The 25,424-nt window shown below is 38.7% G+C and overlaps 1 protein-coding gene across 4 annotated transcripts in view; it reads left to right on the plus strand.

Annotated features, from left to right (window-relative positions):
- LOC110968556 (ephrin type-B receptor 2-like) overlaps positions 1-25,424 on the plus strand; it is a 63,652-nt gene that overhangs the window by 31,366 nt on the left and 6,862 nt on the right. The window contains exons 2-15 of one of the 4 annotated variants that reach the window (XM_051949352.1): positions 3,205-3,269; positions 7,407-8,091; positions 13,272-13,427; positions 14,327-14,662; positions 14,856-14,980; positions 15,120-15,282; positions 15,413-15,521; positions 18,643-18,707; positions 18,896-19,021; positions 19,195-19,442; positions 23,016-23,231; positions 23,426-23,575; positions 24,856-25,049; positions 25,160-25,315. In XM_051949352.1, the coding sequence (XP_051805312.1) occupies positions 3,205-3,269; positions 7,407-8,091; positions 13,272-13,427; positions 14,327-14,662; positions 14,856-14,980; positions 15,120-15,282; positions 15,413-15,521; positions 18,643-18,707; positions 18,896-19,021; positions 19,195-19,442; positions 23,016-23,231; positions 23,426-23,575; positions 24,856-25,049; positions 25,160-25,315 (2,794 nt within the window). Of the gene's footprint in view, positions 1-3,204; positions 3,270-7,406; positions 8,092-13,271; positions 13,428-14,326; positions 14,663-14,855; positions 14,981-15,119; positions 15,283-15,412; positions 15,522-18,639; positions 18,708-18,895; positions 19,022-19,194; positions 19,443-23,015; positions 23,232-23,425; positions 23,576-24,855; positions 25,050-25,159; positions 25,316-25,424 lie in introns of all 4 variants that reach the window. The other 3 variants (XM_051949351.1, XM_022218461.2, XM_022218460.2) reach the window with 3 other exon arrangements.

Genomic DNA, 25,424 nt, shown 5'->3' on the forward strand with positions numbered 1-25,424 from the left:
TTGACAAGTAGTGTGCAGTTGTGTGTTTAAGGAGTGTGTCTTCTCAGCACACAGTAAGAGATGTCAAGCTATTCCTGTTGAAATATTGGATGACTTGTCAGATGTTTTCATTTATGACCTTCAGTATTTTATTGCCTTAAGGGGAGCATTAAGTCCAATCAGACGGGATTAGCTTTTGTAATAAGATTTAGGAACACAGAGGCAGAAGAAGAGGTGAACTGTGATTTGTAGCCACTAACACTTTGGGATCGTTGCTCTTCCCTAAAAGCCACTGAAGGAACAAGCGTGACTCAGCAACACTCTGTCAGGATGATGTAAATAATTGAACGTGTTGGATACAAAGTCTTAGCTGTATAGTCCCGTCTGATGTTCCACTCTGCTGGGGGGATGGCATGGAGCTTATGGATGTCACTATAGATGTAGTGACACAAAGAGCAGATGTCTCCAGATAGGCAGAGGAGCTCTCAGAGAGCTGTGGTATTTTAAAAAATGCTCAAAATAAAATGAACAGAGTAAATTAAAAAAAGGGGGGGGGAGTGGCTGCATTGGAGTGGGTATGTTGATATAATAACCTGTGACTTTATAACATACAACCCAGGACAGAAAGCTTGAGATGATTTTAAATGAGACAGTAAAACTTAATTTAGCTTAAAATACACTGCTCAAAGTGATCTACTGGGAATGTGTGGCTGTACACATTATTTTTAGCCAGCACTGACATTTGCAACATTACTTGAGTTCAACCTTTTTTCTGGGCAACCTATTATTCATTTCATTGTGTTGGTATACTTGTCGTGCCAACACCAAACTGAAATCAGTAAGAGATTGTTTTTCACATGCACAGGTTTTAGCTGTAAAAGCATAAAACTTAATCCGGCACTATGCAGGTGTGCATATGCAATAGCAGGATGCTGACTGCTGAGAGACTCCACAGACAGAGCATCAGCAGCTCCTTTCATTGACCTTCTGCAACAGCATCTGTACCAGCATGATGGTGTTAATGGAAACCGAATCTGATCAGCTCCACTGAAGAGCATCAGGAAGAGGAGACGCACAGTGTTTTTTTTTTTGTTTTTTTTGTCTGTGCATACATTCCCCCTCCAAAAGTATTGGAACAATGAGGTCAATTCCTTATTCTTGCTGTAGACTGAAGACATTGAAGTTTGACATCAAACGATAAATATGAGACAAGAGATCAACAATTCAGCTTTTATTTCTGGGTATTTACATCTGGATCTGATACACAACTTATAAAATAACATTATTTGTAGCAAAACACCGAAAGAATTGGAACAGATCGACTTTAAATAGATTAACGTGAATAAGACTTCCTATTCAATTACAAATCCTTTCCTTGCAATAACCGCATCAAGCCTGTGACTCATTGACATCATCATATTTTTTACCTTCTTCTTTTACAATGCTTTTCCAGGCTTTCACCACCTCTTTCAGTTATTTGTTTTAGGGGGTTACTCCCTTCAGTCTCCTCTTTAGCAGTTAAAAATGTAGCTCTATAGGGTTTAAGTCTGGAGATTGACTTGGCCAGTGTAAAACTTTCCACTTTTTTGGCAGTGTGTTTTGAGTTATTATCTTGCTGCACCATGAAGGATCTCCCAATCAGTTTGGTTGCATCTTTCTTCAAACTGACTGACAAAATGTTTCTATAGTCTCCTGAGTTCATTTTGCTGCTGCCATCATGTGTTCCATCATTGAAGATTAATGAGGCTGTCTCAGAAGAAGCCATGCCAGCCCAAGCCATGACATTACCTCCACTGTGTTTCACAGATGAGCTTGTATGTTTGAGACCATGAGCAGATCCTTTCTTTTTCCAAACTTTAGCCATTCCATCACTTTGGTAAAGGTTCATCTTCTTCTCAACAATCCATGAAATGTTGTCCCAGAATTTTTGAGGCTCATCTCTGTACTTTTTGTCAAGTTCCAATCTGATCTTCTGGTCTTAGACAGAGGGGTCTGCTACACAGACAACACATACCACAATAAAATGATCATCTAGAATAAGAAATAAATAAATAAGGGAAATTATAGTGCAATGCATTATCACACTGGTTTAAAACAAAAGTGCAATGTGCTAACTCAACATTATTGTATATAAAAATAATAAATAAATAATAATAATATTAAAAGTGTAAACCCATCCATCCCTGTTTGAGGTTTATTCATTCTTAGTAATTCTTCAATAATCAGTTCCTGAGCAGTTTTTTTTTGTGGATCCACTGATATAACTGAGAATAAGACGGTACAGTTCAACTGCATCACAAACTACAGCTGTCAATAAATCAACGCCTCTAAAATGGTAGATAAAGATCTATAGAAATCTTAGAAACCTCAGAATATACACATATGAATTGTTTTCATATAAACATAAAGAGGCAGGATTGTGATACCTGAACCTGCGGTCATGTCAGTCACTGACTGGTTCTGGAGGGAGGATGATGCTCCTTGATATGCAAATTATATGTAAATCATGTTCCTTGCCCCTCCCCTCAGACTGCTCCCCTCCACGCCAAAACGTACAGAAAGTTGTTTTTAAGGCATTGTAAAAAGAAAAAAACTTTGAAAAGCAAAATGAAGTAATGAAAAAGGAACAGACATAAAGAAAAAAAAATGAAAATTGTAATTGACAATCAAATTAAAATACAACGCCCCACTGTGCCATAGCTAGCCATGCTTAAACCATGCTGGACCCCTTCTAAGCCAAACAAATTTATCCTGGTCTCATATGACCAAATAATGTGCTCTCAGTGCTCATCAGGGTTCTTTTCATGTTCTTAGGAAAAGTTTAATTTCACATGTTGTGCCAAAGAGCAAGCAATGGTCTTGGATGCCGTCATGTAATGTCCCTCACACTATCTGAGCTGTCAAAAAAATCTGATTTCACTGATAGCCTCTGTGCTAAGTCTGAAGGACATGCTTGTCTGTTTTTTAGAGTGGCATTGTGCAAATAGTACACTTTCTGTGGTCTCATTTTGAGAGAACTACATCAACTGGTTAGGGGTACTATGCTCGTAATAGTGACCATTCTACTAGTCTACTTATAAATAATACAATAATTGATAATACAATACAGGTAATACAGTTTTGAAGCAATTTACTTTTAAATGGTATTGCACAGTGTACTTCTGTTGTTTACTGTAAAAGCAAATATTTGTCCAACTCCAACCTTTTTGCTTTTGTCTTCTGCAGAAGTACTGATGGATTCAACAACTGCAACAGCAGAGCTAGGCTGGACCCTCTACCCATCACAGGGGGTAAGTAGAACACACTAAGAACAATTTGTAAAACATATTGTCACTTTACAAATGTTTTTCTACCGTGTCGCTGATGCTTTGGTAACTTTGCTAGAATGTACACAACCGTTCAAAAGTTTAGGGTCACCCAGGCAATTCTTGTTTTCCGTGAAAACTCATGCTTTTCTTCATGTGCTAACATAACTGCACAAGGGTTTTCTAATCATCAATTAGCCTTTCAACACCATAAGCTGACACAATGTACAATTAGAACACAGGAGTGACAATTGCTGGAAATGTTCCCCTGTACCCTTATGTAGATATTTCATTAAAAATCAGCCGTTTCCTGCTAGAATTATCATTTACCATATTAACACTGTCTAGACTGTATTTATGATTCATTTAATGCTATCTTTATTTTAAAAGGTTTTTCTTTCAAAAATAAGGACGTTTCTAAGTGACCCCAAACTTTTGAATAGTAGTTCCTACTGACTGAACTACCTCAGCATCTCATTGTATCTCACTGTTGATGGACCAGCGTGTATTGCAGCTTTGCTTTGATGTTTGGGGAGACCATTGTCTGAGTTTACAGATGCTCACAAAAAAGCCTAAAGACAGTTAATTTAAGTAATTTACAGTCGTGACAAAAAGTATTTATGTCTGTAATTAAGTAGAAGTACCAGCACAACAACATAAATATGCACTATTACAAATAAAAGCCCTGCAGTCAACACCCTGTGCAGGTAAAAGTAGAGAATTATTATCATCAAAATGTGGAGCTCCTGGGTCATTCCGTGTGGTTTGACCAGATGGTGGTTGCCACACCATTTTCAAATTAGTCCTAAATTTGCATGCTATTAGATAGTCACAAAAGTACTTTCTATGCAAAATTGTAGGCCTGTAGCTCAAATAGTTTCTGAGTTGTGGGGGTCTGAAATTTTCAGAATTTGGGCTATAAAAAGCCTCACCAGCGTTTTTTTGTATCTTTAAGTGTTTTTTTTTCTCAGCCTATAGACATACCAGAGAGCTGTGAGTTGGTAAACAAGGCCTCTGCATGTAGCTAGTGCCCCACAAACATCCTCAGGTGTTTCCCTACACTCTGCAGGCCATGGGGGCTTGCTAAAAATGCTAAAAATTAAGAGCTACCTACTCACAAGTGGGGTTTGGGACCTTGAAAGTACTAGAAATACTGCACAGACGTGTTCTAACACCCCTGGGTTCCATTCTACACAAACTTGTGTGATAACTTAGCAAACTGGAGCTTTTTAGGTACCTCAGTTTGGAAAAATATGAGCCCCCATAGTTGGACGAGATTTTTAATTGGCTATTTTTGGTGGCAAAAATCTCAGTGTGGGACAGGTACCAGAGACCCCAAATTTTTCTACAAGACAGTTCCATCTGTCTTCTATCACTGTACAAAAAACAGCAGGGTTATATTTGTAGTTACTGAGATATTCTTACTCAAAATGGCATGGGTAATGTCAAAATCATTTTTTGCTTTTCAGTACTTTAAATTGGGATACAAGTATTACACACGTGGACAAAATTGTTGGTACCCCTCAGTTAAAGAAGGAAAAACCCACAATTCTCACTGAAATCACTTGAAACTCACAAAAGTAACAATAAATAAAAATTTATTGAAAATTAAATAATCAAAATCAGCCATCACTTTTGAATTGTTGATTAACATAATTATTTTAAAAAACAAACTAATGAAATAGGGCTGGACAAAAATGATAGTACCCATAACTTAATATTTTGTTGCACAACCTTTTGAGGCAATCACTGCAATTAAACGATTTCTGTATTTGTCAATGAGCGTTCTGCAGCTGTCAACAGGTATTTTGGCCCACTCCTCATGAGCAAACAGCTCCAGTTGTCTCAGGTTTGATGGGTGTCTTCTCCAAATGGCATGTTTCAGCTCCTTCCATATGTTCAATGGGATTCAGATCTGGGCTCATAGAAGGCCACTTTAGAATAGTCCAACGCTTTTCTCTCAGCCATTCTTGGGTGTTTTTGGCTGTGTGTTTTGGATCGTTGTCCTGTTGGAAGACCCATGACCTGCGACTGAGACCAAGCTTTCTGACACTAGGCAGCACATTTCTCTCCAGAATGCCTTGATAGTCTTCAGATTTCATCGTACCTTGCACACTTTCAAGACACCCTGTGCCAGATGCAGCAAAGCAGCCCCAAAACATTACTGAGCCTCCTCCATGTTTCACCGTAGGGACAGTGTTCTTTTCTTCGTACGCTTGGTTTTTGAGTCTATGAACATAGAGTTGATGTGCCTTACCAAAAAGCTCCAGTTTGGTCTCATCTGTCCAAAGGACATTCTCCCAGAAGCTTTGTGGCTTGTCAACATGCATTTTTGCAAATTCCAGTCTGGCTTTTTTATGAGTTTTTTTCAGCAGTGGTGTCCTCCTTGGTCGTCTCCCATGAAGTCCACTTTGGCTCAAACAACGACGAATGGTGCGATCTGACACTGATGTACCTTGGCCTTGGAGTTCACCTTTAATTTCTTTGGAGGTTGCTCTGGGCTCTTTGGATACAATTCCAACGATCCGTCTCTTCAATTTGTCATCAATTTTCCTCTTGCGGCCACGTCCAGGGAGGTTGGCTACTGTCCCGTGGGTCTTGAACTTCTGAATAATATGAGCCACTGTTGTCACAGGAACTTCAAGCTGTTTAGAGATGGTCTTATAGCCTTTACCTTTAAGATGTTTGTCTATAATTTTTTTTTCAGATGTCCTGGGACAATTCTCTCCTTCGCTTTCTGTTGTCCATGTTCAGTGTGGTACACACCTTTTCACCAAACAGCAGGGTGACTACTTGTCTCCCTTTAAATAGGCAGACTGACTGATTATGAGTTTGGAAACACCTGTGATGTCAATTAAATGACACACCTGAGTTAATCATGTCACTCTGGTCAAATAGTTTTCAATCTTTTATAGAGGTACCATCATTTTTGTCCAGGCCTGTTTCATTAGTTTGTTTTTTTAAATAATTATGTTAATCAACAATTCAAAAGTAATGGCTGTTTTTGATGATTTAATTTTCAATAAATTTTTATTTATTGTTACTTTTGTGAGTTTCAAGTGATTTCAGTGAGAATTGTGGGTTTTTCCTTCTTTAACTGAGGGGTACCAACAATTTTGTCCACGTGTGTAGTAGTCATGCCAATGGTAGTATTATGTATGTTTTGTTCTTTTTGAAATGTTAGTTGTTAAAGGTGACTACCTTCAAAAAGTGTAATGGTATACCTAAGTTATACCTAAGTTATAACTTTGGTATAGGTTCTTTTGCTTGTAACATGACATTGTACAATTAGATTTAACATGTTTAATCCCACTGCACTGATACTGTAAAATTCAACATTATTATTGTATTTTTAAATTAATCAACCATGAACTACTACAAAGCTCCCTGAATTCAAGTTAGTACATTTAATTTGTATGTGTGTTGTAATTACATGTATGCATTGCAAATGAGTGTCAACATGTCATGATATCTACAGGTATGGCTCTAAACTAGACCTTGTGACACAAAAAGGGCATTACATTTTTTTGCTTTTCAGTACATTAAATTGGGATACAAGTATTAGTAGTCATTCCAATGGTAGTATTATGTATTTGTTCTTTTTGAAATGTTAATTGTTAAAGGTGACTACCTTCAAAAAGTGTAATGACATGTTGACACCCATTTGCAATGCATACATGTAATTATAACATACAGATACAAATTACATGTACTAACTTGAATTGAGGGAGCTCTGTCGTAGTTTATGGTTGATTAATTTAAAAATAACAGCAATAATGTTGAATTTTACAGTATCAATGCAGTGGGATTAAACATGTTAAATTTAATTGTACAATGTCATGTTACAAGCAAAAGAACCTATACCAAAGTTATAACTTAGGTATATCTAAGTTATACCATTACACATTTTGAAGGTAGTCACCTTTAACAACTAACATTTCAAAAAGAATAAAACATACATAAGCTAAATCTGAATGTGGGAATTTAAATCACAGGAGGTTAGCAGAAACAAAATTGTTGGCTACTGTTCAGAGGACTGCAGAAGACCTATTTCTCTATGTAGGTGTGTTTTTAGTACATGTGTGCCGCTTTAATTGTTTTTTTTAATGTGTTCTCTTCTAGTGGGAAGAAGTTAGTGGCTATGATGAAAATATGAACACCATTCGAACATACCAGGTGTGCAATGTCTTCGACAGCAGCCAGAACAACTGGGTACGCACCAAATACATCCGCCGTCGTGGTGCTCAGCGCATCCATGTGCAGATGAAGTTCTCAGTGCGCGACTGCAGTTCTATACCCAATGTCCCTGGTTCCTGCAAGGAGACCTTTAATCTGTATTACTATGAGTCTGACTCGGACATGGCCACTAAGTCATCCCCACCCTGGATGGAGAACCCCTGGGTGAAAGTGGACACTATAGCAGCTGATGAAAGTTTCTCTCAGGTTGATCTTGGTGGCCGCATCATGAAGATCAACAGTGAAGTTCGAAGCTTTGGACCTGTTTCACGCAATGGGTTCTACCTCGCTTTCCAGGATTATGGGGCCTGCATGTCACTTATTGCTGTTCGAGTTTTCTACAGGAAATGTCCCCTTGTAATCCAGAATGGCGCCGTCTTTCCTGAGACTTTATCTGGAGCAGAGAGCACCTCTTTGGTTGCAGCCAGAGGAGTGTGTGTTCCTAATGGGGAGGAGGTGGATGTACCCATCAAGCTCTACTGTAATGGGGATGGAGAGTGGATGGTACCCATTGGGCGCTGCATGTGCAAAGCCGGGTATGAGGGAGTGGAGAATGGCACAGTCTGCAAAGGTAAGGAAGATCAGTGCTGCTCTACAGCTACTTCTGACATTTCTGTTTCTGTGAATTCTCTTAAAGTCGTGCTGTAACAAAATTTGGTGTAAAACTGAACGGGTATTCAGTAGACCTGTTGAACTTGCTCATTTTTGATGAAGTGCTGAGTGATGGATCTAGTGACTTTTTGGGAGACCTTTATCCCTTGGAGAATCTTCAGTGTTTGCCAGTGAATGTGCTCCCTTGTGGTTGTGGCTCTTTGTTCTAATCAGTGAATGATACAGTGAGAGCAGCAAAATGATCAGTCAACCAGTCATAGCCAGTCAGAAGCATTAACAAACTGTAAATTGCCATAGATTGAGCTAATCAAATGTAACTTTAACTCTCTCAAATTTGCATTACTTTACAACAGAGAGTTTATTTTGGTAATTTGATCCTTTGTATTTGTGATACCTTAGTCTATACACCAACTTTTATTCAAAAGTACAATAAAACTATACTGGTAGTTTTAAGATGTGTACTTATGAGGTTAAAATTCCTTGAAATTAAGCTACTTAGAGCAGGCTAACTTAAGTTAAGCTTGATTTAAATTTTTAGATTAAACTATTATAAAATGTATTTACAGTTAGATCAGTATTTGAAAGTGACATGATTTTCACAATTTTGTTTCTGTACACCAGCACAAGAAACCTGAAATTAGCCAATCATAATGCAGTCATAGTGTAGACTTCCAGCTCTGCCTCAGGGGTTTTAATAAAATATTCCATTGACTTCTTAGGACTCACACACATTTTTTTACTTAGTCCCTATATTTTCACAGACTTAAAACACATTAAGAAAAATATACACGTAAAGAAGATTTTTATTACTTGGATGCGAATCCTTTACATTTGACGACTGCTTGATGTCAATAACCCTTGGACAATCCCCAAATATTCATGGCTGCTTTTCATCCACATTTTGAAGCATTGTTCTCATCCTGCCAGTTACGCAGCAGTTGACTTAATCTGAGCAGAAGATATGGCTCTATACACTTTAGAATTCATCCTCCTACCACTAATTGTCACGAAAACCAGACAGGAGAACCCAAGCAGCAGGCACAAACAGAAGGATGAATTAATAATGTTTTAATTAAATAAAAGGTAGACAAAACAGAAAGTCATCATAACTAAAGCGGGAGGGGAGAGAGCAGGAGGAGAACTAAACTGAATTAACCAACTAAGGGAGGATCAAACGGCCAAGGTAAAAACTATTAAATAAAACAGAACTACACTAAACAAAGGACGGAAACGAAGGCCGAGGTAAAACAAAAACTAACTAGAGTGAGGGGAAGGTGGCTTACAGATTGTCCGGGTTATGGAGGACGGGAAAGGGCAGAGCTTACAGAGCCGGCGGGGAATGTGACGATGGCTGGAAACTGGCACGATTCTCCAAGAGGGACACGGGATCCGAGGAATGGGACGGGGCGAAGGTAATCCGAGGGGGAAAAAACAGAGTCCAGGGAGTAAGGTACGGACGGCGGTGAAACGGCGAGTAGATTGGTGAGTGGTGTAGTGGAGAGGTTCGTTTAATGATGCAGCGTCGGCGTGGTGGAGAGCGCCAGGCTTTATGTGGTGCTGATTATTAATCTCACCTGGCTGCGCTTCTCCGCACAGCCGTTCATCATCAAACTGATGAGCCGGCTCGCTGCAGACAGAGGGGCGTGACACGAATATCAGTCACATCATCAATAAATCAATGACCTAGTTCCATTGCCAGCCATACATGTCCATGGCCCACATAATGCTGCCTCCTCCATATGTTTGATAGAAGATGCGCAGTGCTTTGGCTTATGAGCCCTTCATTTCCTTCTCCATTTTAATTTCTTCGCATCATTCTGCCACAAGTTCATTTTTGGTTTTATGAGCCCAGAAAATCTTGTTCTAAAACTAAGCAATTTTTTTCAGATGCCAGTATAATCTGGCCTCTTTGTGGTTAGGTGTTAGCAGTTACTTGCATCTTGCGGTAAACCTTCATTCATGAAGGTGTCTCTGGACTGTAGACTTTGAGAATGATGCAGCTATCACATTGAGAGTGTTCTTTTTTGCCAGATGTTGTGAAAGGATTTTCCTCACAAAGATAAGAAATCCATGATCCTCCACTGTAGTTGCTTTTGGTGATTTTTCAGACGTTTTGTTGTTTAACTCACCAGTGAATTCCCACGAGAACAACACCATACCATGTGATCAATTTAGCTAGTTGTAACGCTTATGCTATTGCTCCAATACGTCTGCTTTGTTTTTTCAGCTTAATGATGGTCTTCTTTACTTACAATGGCACCTCTTTGGAATAGACATTGAGTGTTCCTATTAACAGCTGCCAAAAGCAATTTCAACACTTAAAATCAACTCCAGACCTTTGATCCCCTTAATTGTCCTGAAATACTGAGGAAATAGGCCACAGATGGACATGAAATTGCTCATTAGTTAATTACATTTGAGCCAGTAAAAATGGAGGAACTGTATCAAAATGTGTGTACTTCATCAACAGTTAATGCAATATTTTAGTGAAACCCCTTGAATTATAGCTGAAAGTCTACACTTCAGTCATGTGTTGATTGCTTAATTTCAGATCCATCGTGGCAGGATGAAGGCAGGGTACATCCCGGACAGGTCACCAGTCCATCACTGGTAGCAGAACAGAACAACCAAGCCCACTTACATTCACAGCTACAGACAATTTAGAATCACCAGTTAACCTCACCAAGTCTTTTAACTGTGGGAGGAAGCCGAAGAAAACAGTTGAATATGCCACCACATGCAAGAGTGAAAACACAGATACTGTCCTTTTACTGTAAAGGAGTTATATCGCAACAATGCATAGTATCTGACCTGACTAACAACATTTAGCAATTTTGTGTCCATGAAGCATCCTATATCATTCTGCTCTTGAATGAATGAAGCAAGTGTAAGCAAATCAGTGTGCTTTTTTTCCTAAACAATTTTAATGACTATTATGAGCTAGTAGGTCTTAATTATGAGATCGGGAAATTTACAATTTCTTTTTCTTGGGTTATTGCACTGCACTGTCATTCCACACCAGAGTTTCACCTGAATTTGACATAAAATTCAAGGAACTCAAGATATGTAGTATTGCTTTGTAGGATTTTTAATTCAAAACATGGGAATCTGCCTTGGTATGGTGTCTCACTTAATGCTTGATAATATGTGAAATAGTGACATAAATATTCAGCTGCTATGCTCCTCTGTTGATGCACACTATGCTTAATGTTTAATTCAAGGTCACTGTCAAATGTCACATGTTGTCTTCATGAATGTCGTGTAGAGGTTGAAAGCATATCTTGAATAGTCGTGGGCTGAGGTCAAGGGATGTCCTAAAGAACACTGCCCCCATGAGGTGGAGTTTGATGTGTTCTGTGTAGGATCTTCTATTGAGTAATGGAAACTCTTTTACAGCAAAACTGCAACAAACAACAGACAACATAAACACAATAATACAATTAAACCACTAAGACAAACAAGCACACTCACATTCACACTTACAGACAATTTCGAATCACCAGTTAACTGAAGCATGTTTGTGGATTGTAAAAGGACACCGGAGAACCCGAAGAAAACCCAAACATACATCTGCCTCTTGCCTATAGCTGCAATGTGCTAACTCAATATTTTTGTTTAAATCATTTCTTAAAAGTCATTTTTATAGTTTGACTTTTTACTACAAGTAATGCTGGTAATGGTTGTAATTATTGAAATAATTTTATTCTAAGTTCTTATTTGTAGAAGCCCATAACGTAATAACGACCCATAGCGTAATAATGACCCATAACGTAATAAATTTGACCTTTTTAAAATGTAATAGGCCCATAACGTAATAACTGACCAATAACGTAATAAAAGTCCTAAACCTATAACGTAATAATTTTTGACCAATAACGTAATAACTTATTACGTTATTGGCCGGTTATTACGTTATGGGCCTGATGCAAAAAAAAAAAAACTTTGAAAATGTAATAACTGAGCCGATAACGTAATAACCAGCCAAGAGTGTAATACATTTGCCCTTTTTGACAATGTTACAGGCAAATAACATAATAGCTGACCGTAATAGCGTATAGCATATCAGTTAGTGCCTCAAAAAAGTACTCATTTTTGTCATGAAAAATGCAATCTTTATTAAAACTCTGTAACAGTTTTTTCTTAAATCTACTATATTTGTTATGGCTTGTGTAACAAATAAATATCAAAATTGAGTTCTGGTCTCAACAACTTTAGATCCTGAACTGAACAATAGAACTGAACATATTTAACCTGAGCACAAAAATAATTAGGATTACTGTTCCCTTTTCTTCCATTTAAACATAAAAAAAATGTAATTCAAATTATTTTGAAAAACACACCAACTTTTCTTTAGCAAACAGCTCTTAAAGACCACTGCTGCGTCAAGCAGCCCTTGACAGTAAAAAAAAAAAACCCAGCAAAGTTTGATATTTCTCTGTGTCCTGCACTTTCTGTATTCATTAGTAAATAAAATAAATAAAAATTGGAAACATCCTCACTTTACTTTTAACATCTACAATGTTAGCACAGAGCTAGATGTTTCAGGTATACTCAAAAAAACAGAAATGAAAATTAAGCTATATTCAGCTTTTGCCATCTATGTTTAGATGCTTCATAAATATAACAATTAAATAAGAGTGACAGTAAATTAAGAAACAAGTCACCACTGAACTTACAGCTTTGCAAAACAGAATATATACCATTAAGGACTGAAATTAGGGACTAAATACTAAAAAGGGTCACTGTCATCTGAAACGCTGATTTATTTCACATATCTTTAGCATCAGGATTCTTTTAACAAATAACTTTATATACATTGTGTTCAGTTATTAATTATTTACTTAAGGTACACCATTACAGTTCAGTATATTACAACCAATTTCAGGACCCAAGCAGTCAATCCCAACTTAATGAGCTTACACTTTTCTGTATTTCAATGTTATTGTGGAGATAGTTCAACCATGTACTGTTTTTTGAGGCTAGGTATTTAGCGGGTATTGTGAATTGATTGCATTAAAGCTTTTTTGTTTCTCTTGTAGTAATGCAGTAGTGCATTTTGTTCCTAAGTTAATTGTTCATATCTCTTCTTTTTCTTCTCTGTGTGTGTGTGTCCATCCCTGCTGTATATTCTCTCTCCAGCATGTATGTCAGGCTTCTTCAAAGCTGCACAGGGAGATCACAAATGTCTGCAATGCCCCATTAACAGCCGAACTACAAGCGAAGGAGCAACTAACTGTGTCTGTCGCAATGGCTACTACCGCACTGACTCTGACCCTCCACAGATGCCGTGTACCAGTATGTAAACACAACTGACAGGACAGCACATTCCTGGATCACCTTGTACCTGCTTCAAATAGGCTAAGAGCTTTTCATATGTGTCCCTCTGCATCTTGAAAGCTATTTACAATTATGTCAGTGTAGGTAACTTACCTAAAACTATACCTTCGATCTTGTGTTCCATCTTACCCTCACTCATTAAAAAGACACAAACCTATGCTTGAGGACAAACTTGCAGTTGTCCAGCAGAGAACCTCAGACTTAGAGGTCCTGACTTTGATCTGCCTCTTCACACTGGACTGCAGACTGCCCCATTCCTCAGTGGTGGTCCCAGCCCAAGGCAGCAGAACCACAAAAGCCTCAAAGAATAGATTTTGTCGTGTTGTCACTGTACACCAGTCACTCCCCACACCAGGAAGAGAATCAGTGCAAGACACAACACTGACAGTCCAGTACCCACTGTGAATTCATTCAACTTCACCATAACTTGCACGTGGCAAAGTATTGGATTCAGGAAAGGCAGTGTGTTTCTCTTGAAAGACTGCACCAAAGTTCAAAAATGAAGATGAGGGTTATTTTTGTAATCATAAGAAATCCATTTAACATTTTGTTTTCATGCATGCTTTTGCGATTATTCTTCATTCTTTTGTCATTTGGAATTATTAAATACATAAACCATTAATCAAGTCTCAGACTGTCCTATATTTGTGCATGTATTGTATAAAGATAATTAGCTTTGCAACCTGATGAGTTAAATAATAATAGCTGAAAATATATTCTACAAAAGGCAGCAGCAGACAGGATAAAAAGTGGCAAATGTAAAATATTGTTTGTTGCAAGTCTGCTGTAATTTTGTATATATGTTTCTAAAACATATATAAAGGAGGAAAATTATCCTCCCTTCCTTTCTCTTCCAGCTGTTCCATCAGCACCACAGAACGTTATCTCCATCGTGAATGAAACCTCTCTGAGGCTGGAGTGGAGCCCACCCCAGGAGGGTGGAGGCCGTGAAGATGTTGTCTACAACATCATTTGTAAAAGCTGCGGCAGTGGACGTGGCGGCTGTACCCGCTGTGGGGACAATGTACAGTTTGTTCCACGTCAGCTGGGACTGACCGACACCCGCGTCCACATCAGCGACCTCCTGGCTCATACCCAGTACACCTTTGAAATACAAGCCGTCAATGGAGTGTCGGACCAGAGTCCTTATTCACCACAGTACACATCTGTCAACATCACCACCAACCAGGCTGGTGAGGCTAAACCCTCTTTTCCCATTGCAAAACTTCCCTCAGTTTACTTTTAACTAATTTATTGAGTGATCACGGATATGTCTCCATCATTATTGTGTCCGGTAGTTTTAGCAATCCGATTGCTTTTAGTTTCAGTAGATGCTCTGTCTGTCAGTATTTTATTTACAGTCACTTTTTTATGTTTTCATTTCAGCACCATCAGCAGTGTCAATCATCCACCAGGTCAGCAGAACTCCTAACAGCATCACCCTATCCTGGTCCCAGCCTGATCAGCCCAACGGTGTTATCCTCGACTATGAACTGCAGTACTATGAGAAGGTGCATTAGTGATATGGAGTCTGTCTTTGTCACAATTGCCAATAACATCATGGTTTCCCCACTGATAGTGACATCTTCCTGCTGACTCTTTCTACTGACAGATTTGTCTGATTTCTAGTTTCTCATGCATGTGTTTCAGAACCAGGCAGAGTGGAACTCATCTCTGACAAGGAGTCAGACCAACACTGCAGTCATACGAGGTTTGAAGTCTGGAACTATCTACGTCTTCCAGGTTCGGGCTCGAACAGTTGCTGGATTTGGGCGGTTTAGTGGCAAAATGTACTTCCAAACCATGACTGAAGGTAGGAATGAGAAGCAAGTTTACTGGCCAACTTCATTTGTACACATCTACCCCAAGGCACTGCAAACCAGGACTGGATTAAACTGATATTTAAACTGACATTTCTTGCTTTTCTTTCTTTTAAATTGCAGAGGAATATAACTCCAGTATCCAGGAAAAGCTCCCCCTCATCATTGGCTCATCTGCTGCAGGAGTCGTCTTAATCATTGCCATCACTGTTGTCATAATTGTTTGTCGCAGGTGAGCCACTATTGTTGCAAACCAATTTGTGTGCCATCACTGATTCTATTTGTGGGTCATCATCCATATAAGAAACACAGAACATGTGTTACATCAAGACATTGTTTGAAATGGAGCTGGGAATGATCCCAGCCTCTTCATCATATCAGGATCTGTTTATGTCCATATTTCGTACAAAGTCAGAGACAAATGTTGTCATGAGTTGTGCATAGATAGGACAACAGGACTAAATTAGAAATCTTTAAGGATATCTTGCTCAACTTGTTTGCCAAGTTAGAGCAAGGCAATGGGATGTTTATATGTGGGGATTTAAATATAGGTTAGTTGAATCCAAACAAGCACAGAATGACTGATGAATTTATGCAAACATTTGAAGAATGAGTTTATATTCAATGATAGTCCAAGTATAATAACACAATGCACTACTTTAATTGAAAATATATTCACTAATCATATGCAACATGACATGATTAGTTAATTCTTAATAAATTATTTTAGTGACCACTTTCCAGAATCACTGTTTGCAGTTCTAATTGTAAAGACAACAAAATAAATCAAATAGAAGTGTATGAGCGTAAGTGAAACAGTCATGGAATCACCTGTAAAGTGTATGGCTTCTCAAGACTGGTACCTGGTTTACTAAGATGATGTTCACAACGTACACGAGATCTTCTTGAATATATTTGTTACATTTTACAACAAATACTGTCCATTAAGACAGTCACTTAAAAACAAATCTATAGTGGAAAACCGTGGAGTACAAGGGGGCTTCAAGACACTTGTAAGAGGAAAAGTGTACAATATAGAGAATGTATAAAGAAAAGAACTACAAAAGCTGAAAACATATAAAAGACTACATTAACAAATGTTATGAGAGTTTCTAAGAAAGAATATTATAATAGAAAATTTAAAACAACATTAAGGCCACATTAAAAGCATTAAATAATATTACTACATATGGAATTAGGGCTGAAAATTACCAACATTGTTTTGTTGAAAATAGAACTAGAAATAGTAGGAATAAGGTCATAAATGAGTTGCATAAATTCTTTGTAAATGTTATACCAAAACTAGCAAATAAAATTAAAGATCCAGGGACCAAAGTGGGTGAAGGTGATGAATCTGATGATAGATGTGGTTATTAAATGTAGACATTTACTGACTGAACTGATAAGAACTCTGTCAAAAAGTTAACAGAAGGGACTGTGAAAACCATCAGCTTACAGATTTAATCTGTCTTTTCACTACGGGACTTTCCAAATGGAATGAAAATTGCTCAAGTGATACCATTGTAGCTTAATAGCACTTTACAGGAAAACTCCACTTCTTGTTTGAAACTGCACGAAGATTAATAGATTATCGAATCTGCTGATCAGTCTTAATATCAGAAGTTGTGACCTCCTGTTTCCAAACAGAGAAATACACAAAACATTTATCAGCTACTACTACAAACAAACAATAACAAACAACGGACAGTGAATGAAAGAATACAGGTAAACAAAGTCATTAATAAGTAGAAGAAGGAGGTTAGCAGTGTTCTTGTTAGTAGAGATAACAGAAGAAATTACTTCCACTGACAAGAAGAAATTTATAGTAGGAGTTTTTGTAGATTAAAAAAATATTTGATACTGTAAAACATCTAGTACAAGTGGATAAATGGGATAGGTATGGCTTAAGATAAGAAATGGCAAACTATTTGCAACACTACATTAGTAACAGGCATCAATTTATACAGATTGGGGAACAAAAAATCAAGTCTGCTAGAGATTTTATGTGATATCCTACAAGAGTCAGTGTTTAGACCAAAACGGTTCATACTGTGTATTAATGACTTGTGTTAGGTCTCAAGTTAAAGAGCATTTTTGGTTTTGACAGATGTTTTTTTACTCGGGTGACCATTTAGTCGGGCTTTTAATTAAAGTTCAAACAGAGATGGCAAAACAAAAACTGTGATTTGACAGGATTAAACTCTCATTAAATCTGAAAAAAACAAATGAACTTACACTGTTTGACATCTTAAAATAAAGTCTTTTGATAAAGATTGCTAATTATAACATTGAAACATTGTATGAAAATACATTTCTAGGTGTGGGACTGGATCACAAACTCAGTTGGAAACTGAATTTTTCCTATGACGGAGAAGACACGGTCTGAATTCAAAAGATGCTTTATACTCTTCACTGTTTTTACTGTACTTGACTCACTGTGATGAGATAAAACATATAATACTACATTATATACAGTAAACAAGTTACAACAACAGCTGTTATGATCATGTATAATGGGGGATATAACGAGCACACCGACATGTTGTTTTCCAAGACAAATACTTTGAAATTTGTAGATTTAGGTCATTTTACGACTATGCAAATAATGTTAGAAAAAACAAAGTACCATACAATGCCTGTTCAGCAGCAACATTGGAAACAAATTAACGCTTACATTTTCAAAAGCCGTTTGCTCATTTCACCATGAAGAGTAAATATTACCAGTTTGTGGTGTAAACCTATAGAATAGTTTGAATGATGGTCTAACAATGAGTGCAACTATTACAACTAACAATTTAAGAAGAGTAAAGGTGTTTTGGGGATTTCCAAATAGGTCTAAAAGCATAAGGTTTGAATCAAACAGGATGTAACATATGTGAAACAGAAATGCAGTGGGTACGAATTAATAAGTTAAACTTTATCCTACTTGTTGTCAGACATTATTTTGGCTTCTGTTTTGTTTGTTTGTGTTTTCATTTTGTGTGATATGTTTTGTCTATTTTGCCTTTTTTATACTGTTTCATGTCTGAAATACATAGAAAAAGTTGAGATTGCACTTTAGCATTTATTTGCATTATGAATAAAATCACACTGTTATGTTTTGAGGTAACTTAGATAACCATACACATCTTCTGTCACAACAAGAAAAAACTCACTGCATTAGACAGAGATTCTTCTCTGTTGTGCTCCACTGTGCACTATGTAAAAGAAGTTCTCATATGTATCTCAAATAAAATTCCTCTTATTAGCCTCTTCCAGACCCTCATCTGTGCCATATAGTCTTCATCAGTAGAGTGAGTATCTCAGTTGATGGTCATATCTCTGTTGACATCAAGTACGTTTGTCACCAGCAGGAGAAATTCAGACAGACCGGAATCAGAGTACACAGACAAACTCCAACATTATACCAGTGGTCACAGTAAGTAGCACTTAATTACTGCACTCAGTATGTGGTTTTTGTTATGTAGACTGACAGCAATCAGTGCTGTGCTTTGTGAAGTAGGTTTTAGTTTAGGAGAGTATTTAAAAACATTCTGTTGCTCAGTGTTTCCATGCATGTTTCAGTTTTTGTGTACAGCGGTTGCTGTTTCTTCTGTCTCTTTATTGAAGTGTCACCAGGAATGAAGATCTACATCGACCCCTTCACTTATGAAGATCCCAACGAAGCGGTCAGAGAGTTTGCCAAGGAAATTGACATTGCCTGTGTCAAGATTGAACAAGTGATTGGTGCAGGTAAAGAAGAACAGTGCTGAGCTTTTCACAGGGGGATTTTTTACTTCAACTTTTCAGGAGTGCCCAAAAGAAATTCAACATTTAGTACATGAAGGGCATTCTTTGTTATGTCCATGCATTTACAATTTGTTTAAAAAGTTGTTCACTTTCCACTGCTCCTGTCTTCCTGTCAGGTGAGTTTGGTGAAGTCTGCAGTGGAAATCTAAGGCAGCCTGGGAAGAGAGAGATATTGGTGGCTATTAAGACACTGAAGGCAGGTTACACTGAGCGCCAGAGGCGGGACTTTCTGAGTGAGGCATCCATCATGGGCCAGTTTGACCACCCCAACATCATCCATCTAGAGGGAGTGGTGACCAAGAGCAGCCCTGTGATGATCATCACTGAGTTCATGGAGAATGGATCCCTTGACTCCTTCCTCAGGGTAAATTTACACACTCGTCTACCTCTGCATTACTCTGCATTTAGTGAGATAATTTTTTTTCTTTTTTTAAACAAAGCACAGACCAGAAAGTGAGTTCCAAATAACAGTGAAGTCCTCCTAATTCTTGATTTTCTACTTTAGTTACATCTATGTAAAGACATAGCTATGCATCATTTTTTAGGTACCATCTATGTTTCTCATACCATGCATGTATGCCAAAGTGTGTTATGTGTTTCCTTGTTTAAACAAGTTTCATCCATCACTGTTTTGCAGGGACACTTTCACAGCATTCCTCACTTAGCTCTATACAAGACTGCTGTGGTTTGTTTGCCAAAACACATCCCAGAGCTTTTTTTTTCCCAATAGCAAAATTATTCTGAGGTGTAGCCAGATCATTATGTACTACAGAATGGGCTAAGACTGACTGAAGACAAACCTGAAAGCAGGAAGACCCACAAACCTAAGTTGCAGTTGCATGTCCGAGCAATTTGCCCATTACATGAACATATGAACAATTCTGGAAAGATTCAAAAATGATGACAACAAACTGTTCTAAGTTTTAGTGGTAAAGGACTTCATGGATATGGAGTTAGAACAGTCTCATAATCCACAAATGCACACAGAAGAATTCACACATGTGAACTGGGGTTCACAAATGTAAACTGCAATCCACAAATAAATTAAGAAAGTTCACAAATGTATTTCTGCATTCACAAACTGCTTTTGTGTGTGAATCTTTTTTGAGACTGCTCTGCCGTCAGCTCGATCCACAAATGCGTTTTTTTCAACACGGAAGTTTCTGTAGCCAATCAGATGTCTCCCTCCTTTCAGCCAATCACAAAAACTCACCCCACGTGGGGGTGGGTGTACTGTTCAGCCAATCATATGAACGCGTCCGCACAGCGTTATACTTCACCGTGTCATTGGGCTGAAGAGTGAAGCTGCCCGTTGGAGAGACCATGGCGTCTGATGGGGACAATAGACCCTTTATTTGTTTACAAACATTGTGACGTTTTTTGTGGCCGGGGCTTATGCTGGAGGCAAAAGCTGAGCGAGAAGTCAAGCGGGACTGGGAGTATATAGTTTGCGCTGGGAGTTTGCGCTGCAAACTCGAGCATTTTTAACCCGTTAAACTTCAGTGTACCGCCGGCGGTACACTTACTAATTTGCATGGGAATTTAAAGAATGTCCGAAGGCTGCAAACGTGATTATATAAACATTATACGCCGATGGAAAGCTTAGATTCTCATGAAACCGCCGGTATAAACCACTTTCAGATGTGATTACCACAGCGGATAATATAAACACATTTGTCCGACAAACAACAAATATTCATCCATCCTTTCTCTATACACGGCTTCAACGTACACAGCGCGACTCACATTTCCGGGTTCATTATTACACACAGATGAAAATATTCCACAAAAAACGGCCATAATCCAACCTTGGACATCCAGACGACACAAGCCAGTAAACTATTTTGTCCAAAACATGTCTTGAAGTCGGTATATAATCCACGAATCGGTCGTTTTCAAGGAAATGCACCTCGCGATGCGCGTCCAATATTCCCTGTATTTCTCGTCATATTTAACGGGTTATTGTTTTTGATTGTATTTTTTTTGTGTGTCTTGTTGTGTCCTTATGGTGTGTGTATTTGGACCCAGTGTCTGGAATAAAGCTGAACTGAATTGAATTGAATTTAATATTTTTTATTTACAAATAGAATATTAGCGATTTTTTTGTACTGAAAATGGCTGGAATTGACTGCAGCTGATCGTCTCTGTCCAGTCTTTTCGCCTCAGTGCATTTAACCACAACTGTCTTCGTTCCCTCTGAGCACGAGTGTTCGGTGGAATCCTATAAAACTTTAATTTGCGTTCGCCAATGTAATTCCTCCTATTCTGGCATCCAAAAACACAGCAGGACGACATTTTTGAAAAGTTGATAGAGCCTAGTCTCTATCACATTGAGACTAGGCTCAATGTGACATTGATACTGACATTAACCGTGGCATCTCGCCTAAACAGCGGTAAAAGTACTGGTATTAACCGTGGCATGTTCCCTAAACAGTGGCATTAACCGTGGTATCTCTGCTGGCATCTCCAGAGGCCACTGGAAATGCCGCTGCGGCAGTGGCATCTCGCCCAAACAGTGGCATTAACCGTGGCACCGCATCGGTGCCACAAAAAGTGTCACTGCTCGCTGCCAGTGCCACAAATCGGACCTGCTGTCTCTCCAGAGACGATCAGCTGCAGTCAATTCCAGCCATTTTCAGTACAAAAAATCGCTAATATTCTATTTGTAAATAAAAAAAATATGACGAGAAATACAGGGGACGCGCATCGCGAGGTGTATTTCCTTGAAAACGACCGATTCGTGGATTATATACCGACTTCAAGACATGTTCTGGACAAAATAGTTTCCTGGCTTGTGTCATCTGGATGTCCAAGGTTGGATTATGGCCGTTTTTTTGTGGAATCTTTTTTTGTGTGTGTAATAATGAACCCGGAAATGTGAGTCGTGCTGTGTACGTTGAAGCCGTGTACAGAGAAAGGATGGATGGATATTCATTGTTTGTCGGACAAATGTGTTTATATTATCCGCTGTGGTAATCACATCTGAAAGTGATTTATACCGGCGGATTCATGAGAATCTAAGCTTTCCATCGGCGTATAATGTTTATATATTCGCGTTTGCAGTCTTCGGACATTCTTTAAATTCCTATGCAAATTAGTAAGTGTACCGCCGGCGGTACACTGAAGTTTAACGGGTTAAAAATGCTCGAGTTTGCAGCGCAAACTCCCAGCGCAAACTATATACTCCCAGTCCCGCTTGACTTCTCGCTCAGCTTTTGCCTCCAGCATAAGCCCCGGCCACAAAAAACGTCACAATGTTTGTAAACAAATAAAGGGTCTATTGTCCCCATCAGACGCCATGGTCTCTCCGACGGGCAGCTTCACTCTTCAGCCCAATGACACGGTGAAGTATAACGCTGTGCGGACGCGTTCATATGATTGGCTGAACAGTACACCCACCCCCACGTGGGGTGAGTTTTTGTGATTGGCTGAAAGGAGGGAGACATCTGATTGGCTACAGAAACTTCCGTGTTGAAAAAAAAATGCATTTGTGGATCGAGCTGACGGCAGAGCAGTCTCAAAAAAGATTCACACACAAAAGCAGTTTGTGAATGCAGAAATACATTTGTGAACTTTCTTAATTTATTTGTGGATTGCAGTTTACATTTGTGAACCCCAGTTCACATGTGTGAATTCTTCTGTGTGCATTTGTGGATTGCAGTTTACATTTGTGAATTCTTCTGTGTGCATTTGTGAATTATGAGACTGTTCTAATTCCATACATGGAAAACAATCCTAAGAAAACATGTATGTGAAATAAAAAGGCTGCTTTTAATGGAATCATTGGTTAACAGCTGTCAAAGACTGTCAGATGGATCAAGTACAACTGCTGGTGCTGACTACATATTGGAGCTCTGACCTCTGGCTCACAAGGATACATATGGTTGATATGGAGTAGATTTAGACTAATTTCAATGTTTGTTTTTTTTCTCAAAAGCAAAATGATGGGCAGTTCACAGTGATCCAGCTAGTGGGAATGCTGCGTGGCATAGCAGCAGGAATGAAGTACCTGTGTGACATGAACTACGTCCATCGAGACCTGGCAGCGAGGAACATCCTTGTCAACAGCAACCTAGTGTGCAAAGTGTCTGACTTTGGCCTATCACGCTTCCTTGAAGACGATACATCAGATCCCACCTATACCAGTGCTCTGGTGAGTCTTTACCACAGTCTACTAGTAAAGTTTTATTTTAAGTAAACCAAAGTTATATCATTGTTGAAATTATAAAATAAATGAAATTACTAGAATTCCTCCAGTGTACCAAACAAAAAAAGTCAAGCTCTTGGATTCTGAATAAAACTTCTCCTTTCTGTCCTTCTGTCCACGGCGCCATCCTCCTTTTTTAGGGAGGGAAGATTCCCATTAGGTGGACAGCTCCAGAGGCCATTCAATACAGGAAATTCACCTCCTCTAGTGACTGCTGGAGCTATGGCATAGTCATGTGGGAGGTGATGTCATACGGAGAGCGGCCCTACTGGGACATGAGTAATCAAGATGTGAGTAAAGCCCTGTCATACAGCCAATATTTGTATTTTAGTACATATTACAGAACTGCTATACAGAGAAACAGCAGTTTTTAAAGCTCTCTTGTTGCAGAATTGTATGAAATTATAATATCTGTTAAATTGTACTGAGGGCATAGGTTGAGGGGCTCTGAAGTATTGCCCAAAGCAGGTTGTTTTTATTTTCCTCATCCTACTCACTAAGTAACAGTAAATAATAGGTGTAGTGCTGCAGAATAACAGGCCTGATGATCAAGGTGCTTTCAGACTGCCAGCAGTGAACACAGCATCTGCTGCAACTACCCAACTGGAGTCAAGAATTCAGGTATTTAGATTGCAGTGACATCTTTCGGGGGAAGGTTGTCAATTACTTATTTTGTCACTTGCTGGTTACACAACACTTTTGCATTGCTGGTGAGCATGAAACATTTCTGTGTGTCTCTCAATAATTCCTCACTATTTAAACCCATATCTATTCAGTAGTTCAGTGGAACAACTGAATAATCATATGAATAGTGTAAAATATGGGAACCACCAGTTCTGTAAAGCTAAATATTAATTGAAAATAATGTTATTAATCTTGATTCTAGGGCTGGGCCCTACATATATTGGGTCCCGTGTTTTTATCATGTTAATTATTTAATGATGGCAATTATTTTATCGCGCATTGACACATTTTTTTTTAAATTATTATTTTTGTGAAAGTCCATTGCTCACTGGCTCTGAATACACAGACAGACTAGCCATTGGTCACAGGAGGGTTGGATGTTGATCAGTACTTGGGATGGATATCATCACGTCTCACCCAAACTAACAGTGGAGGGAGGCTCGAGCAGGCTGATTAGATGCAGCTGGTGGGAGAAATAGAAATAAACTAAAACAAGGCAAGGTAACAAATGCTGCAGCAAAATAGTTAGCTATAGACTGCATTCAGATTAGTTTTATGGATTATTTGGTTTATTTTACCCTTGTTCAGAGCAAGAGAGAAAGAGAGAGAGAACTCCAAAAATACTGCCCATCATCCAGCATTGTTTTATTTTTTTCAACTGATTGACAGGATATAATTACAGCCTACACTGACTCGCTGATGTTATTATGGACTATGCATCTACCTTTATTTACAAAACACGCATATGTATGTGAGTGTACGTGCGTGTGTGTGTTTGCATGTGTGCGTGCGTATACATACGTATGTATGGTGACCTACACAGGTCTCCAGGTAGAGGTACTCACTCAGCAAATAAGCATTCATGTTTTCACAATAATTCCTGTAGGTAATCAATGCCATAGAGCAGGACTACAGGTTGCCACCTCCTATGGATTGTCCCAGTGCACTACATCAGCTGATGCTTGACTGCTGGCAGAAAGACCGTAACAACCGGCCTAAATTCAGCCAAATTGTCAGCACCCTGGATAAAATGATCCGCAACCCCAACAGTCTGAAGGCCATGACACCACTGTCATCAAGGTATGGCACACAGGACTTTAGTTACTTTGTACTACAACAGAGCCACATCCCTCAAAAGTCAGCTTCATCACAGGATGTAATTTTCTTCTTTCGTCTTGTCTTTTCACCAGTGTTCACTTACCTCTGCTCGACCGCAGCACTCCAGACTTCTCCTCTTTCAGTACAGTGGATGAGTGGCTGGATGCCATTAAGATGGGCCAGTACAAGGAGAACTTTACCAACGAAGGCTTCACCAGCTTTGATGTGGTGTCTCAGATGTCTATGGAGTATGTTAGACAGACGCTTTTGTTGTATCTATGCATGTGTATCTTTGTAGAGTGTGAAGTGTTACTCTTGTGTTGCGCTAATTTAGAACTGACAAATGTTTTCTCTTCA

Source organism: Acanthochromis polyacanthus, chromosome 6 (genome assembly GCF_021347895.1).
Source record: "Acanthochromis polyacanthus isolate Apoly-LR-REF ecotype Palm Island chromosome 6, KAUST_Apoly_ChrSc, whole genome shotgun sequence".
Taxonomy (NCBI): Eukaryota; Metazoa; Chordata; class Actinopteri; family Pomacentridae; genus Acanthochromis; species Acanthochromis polyacanthus.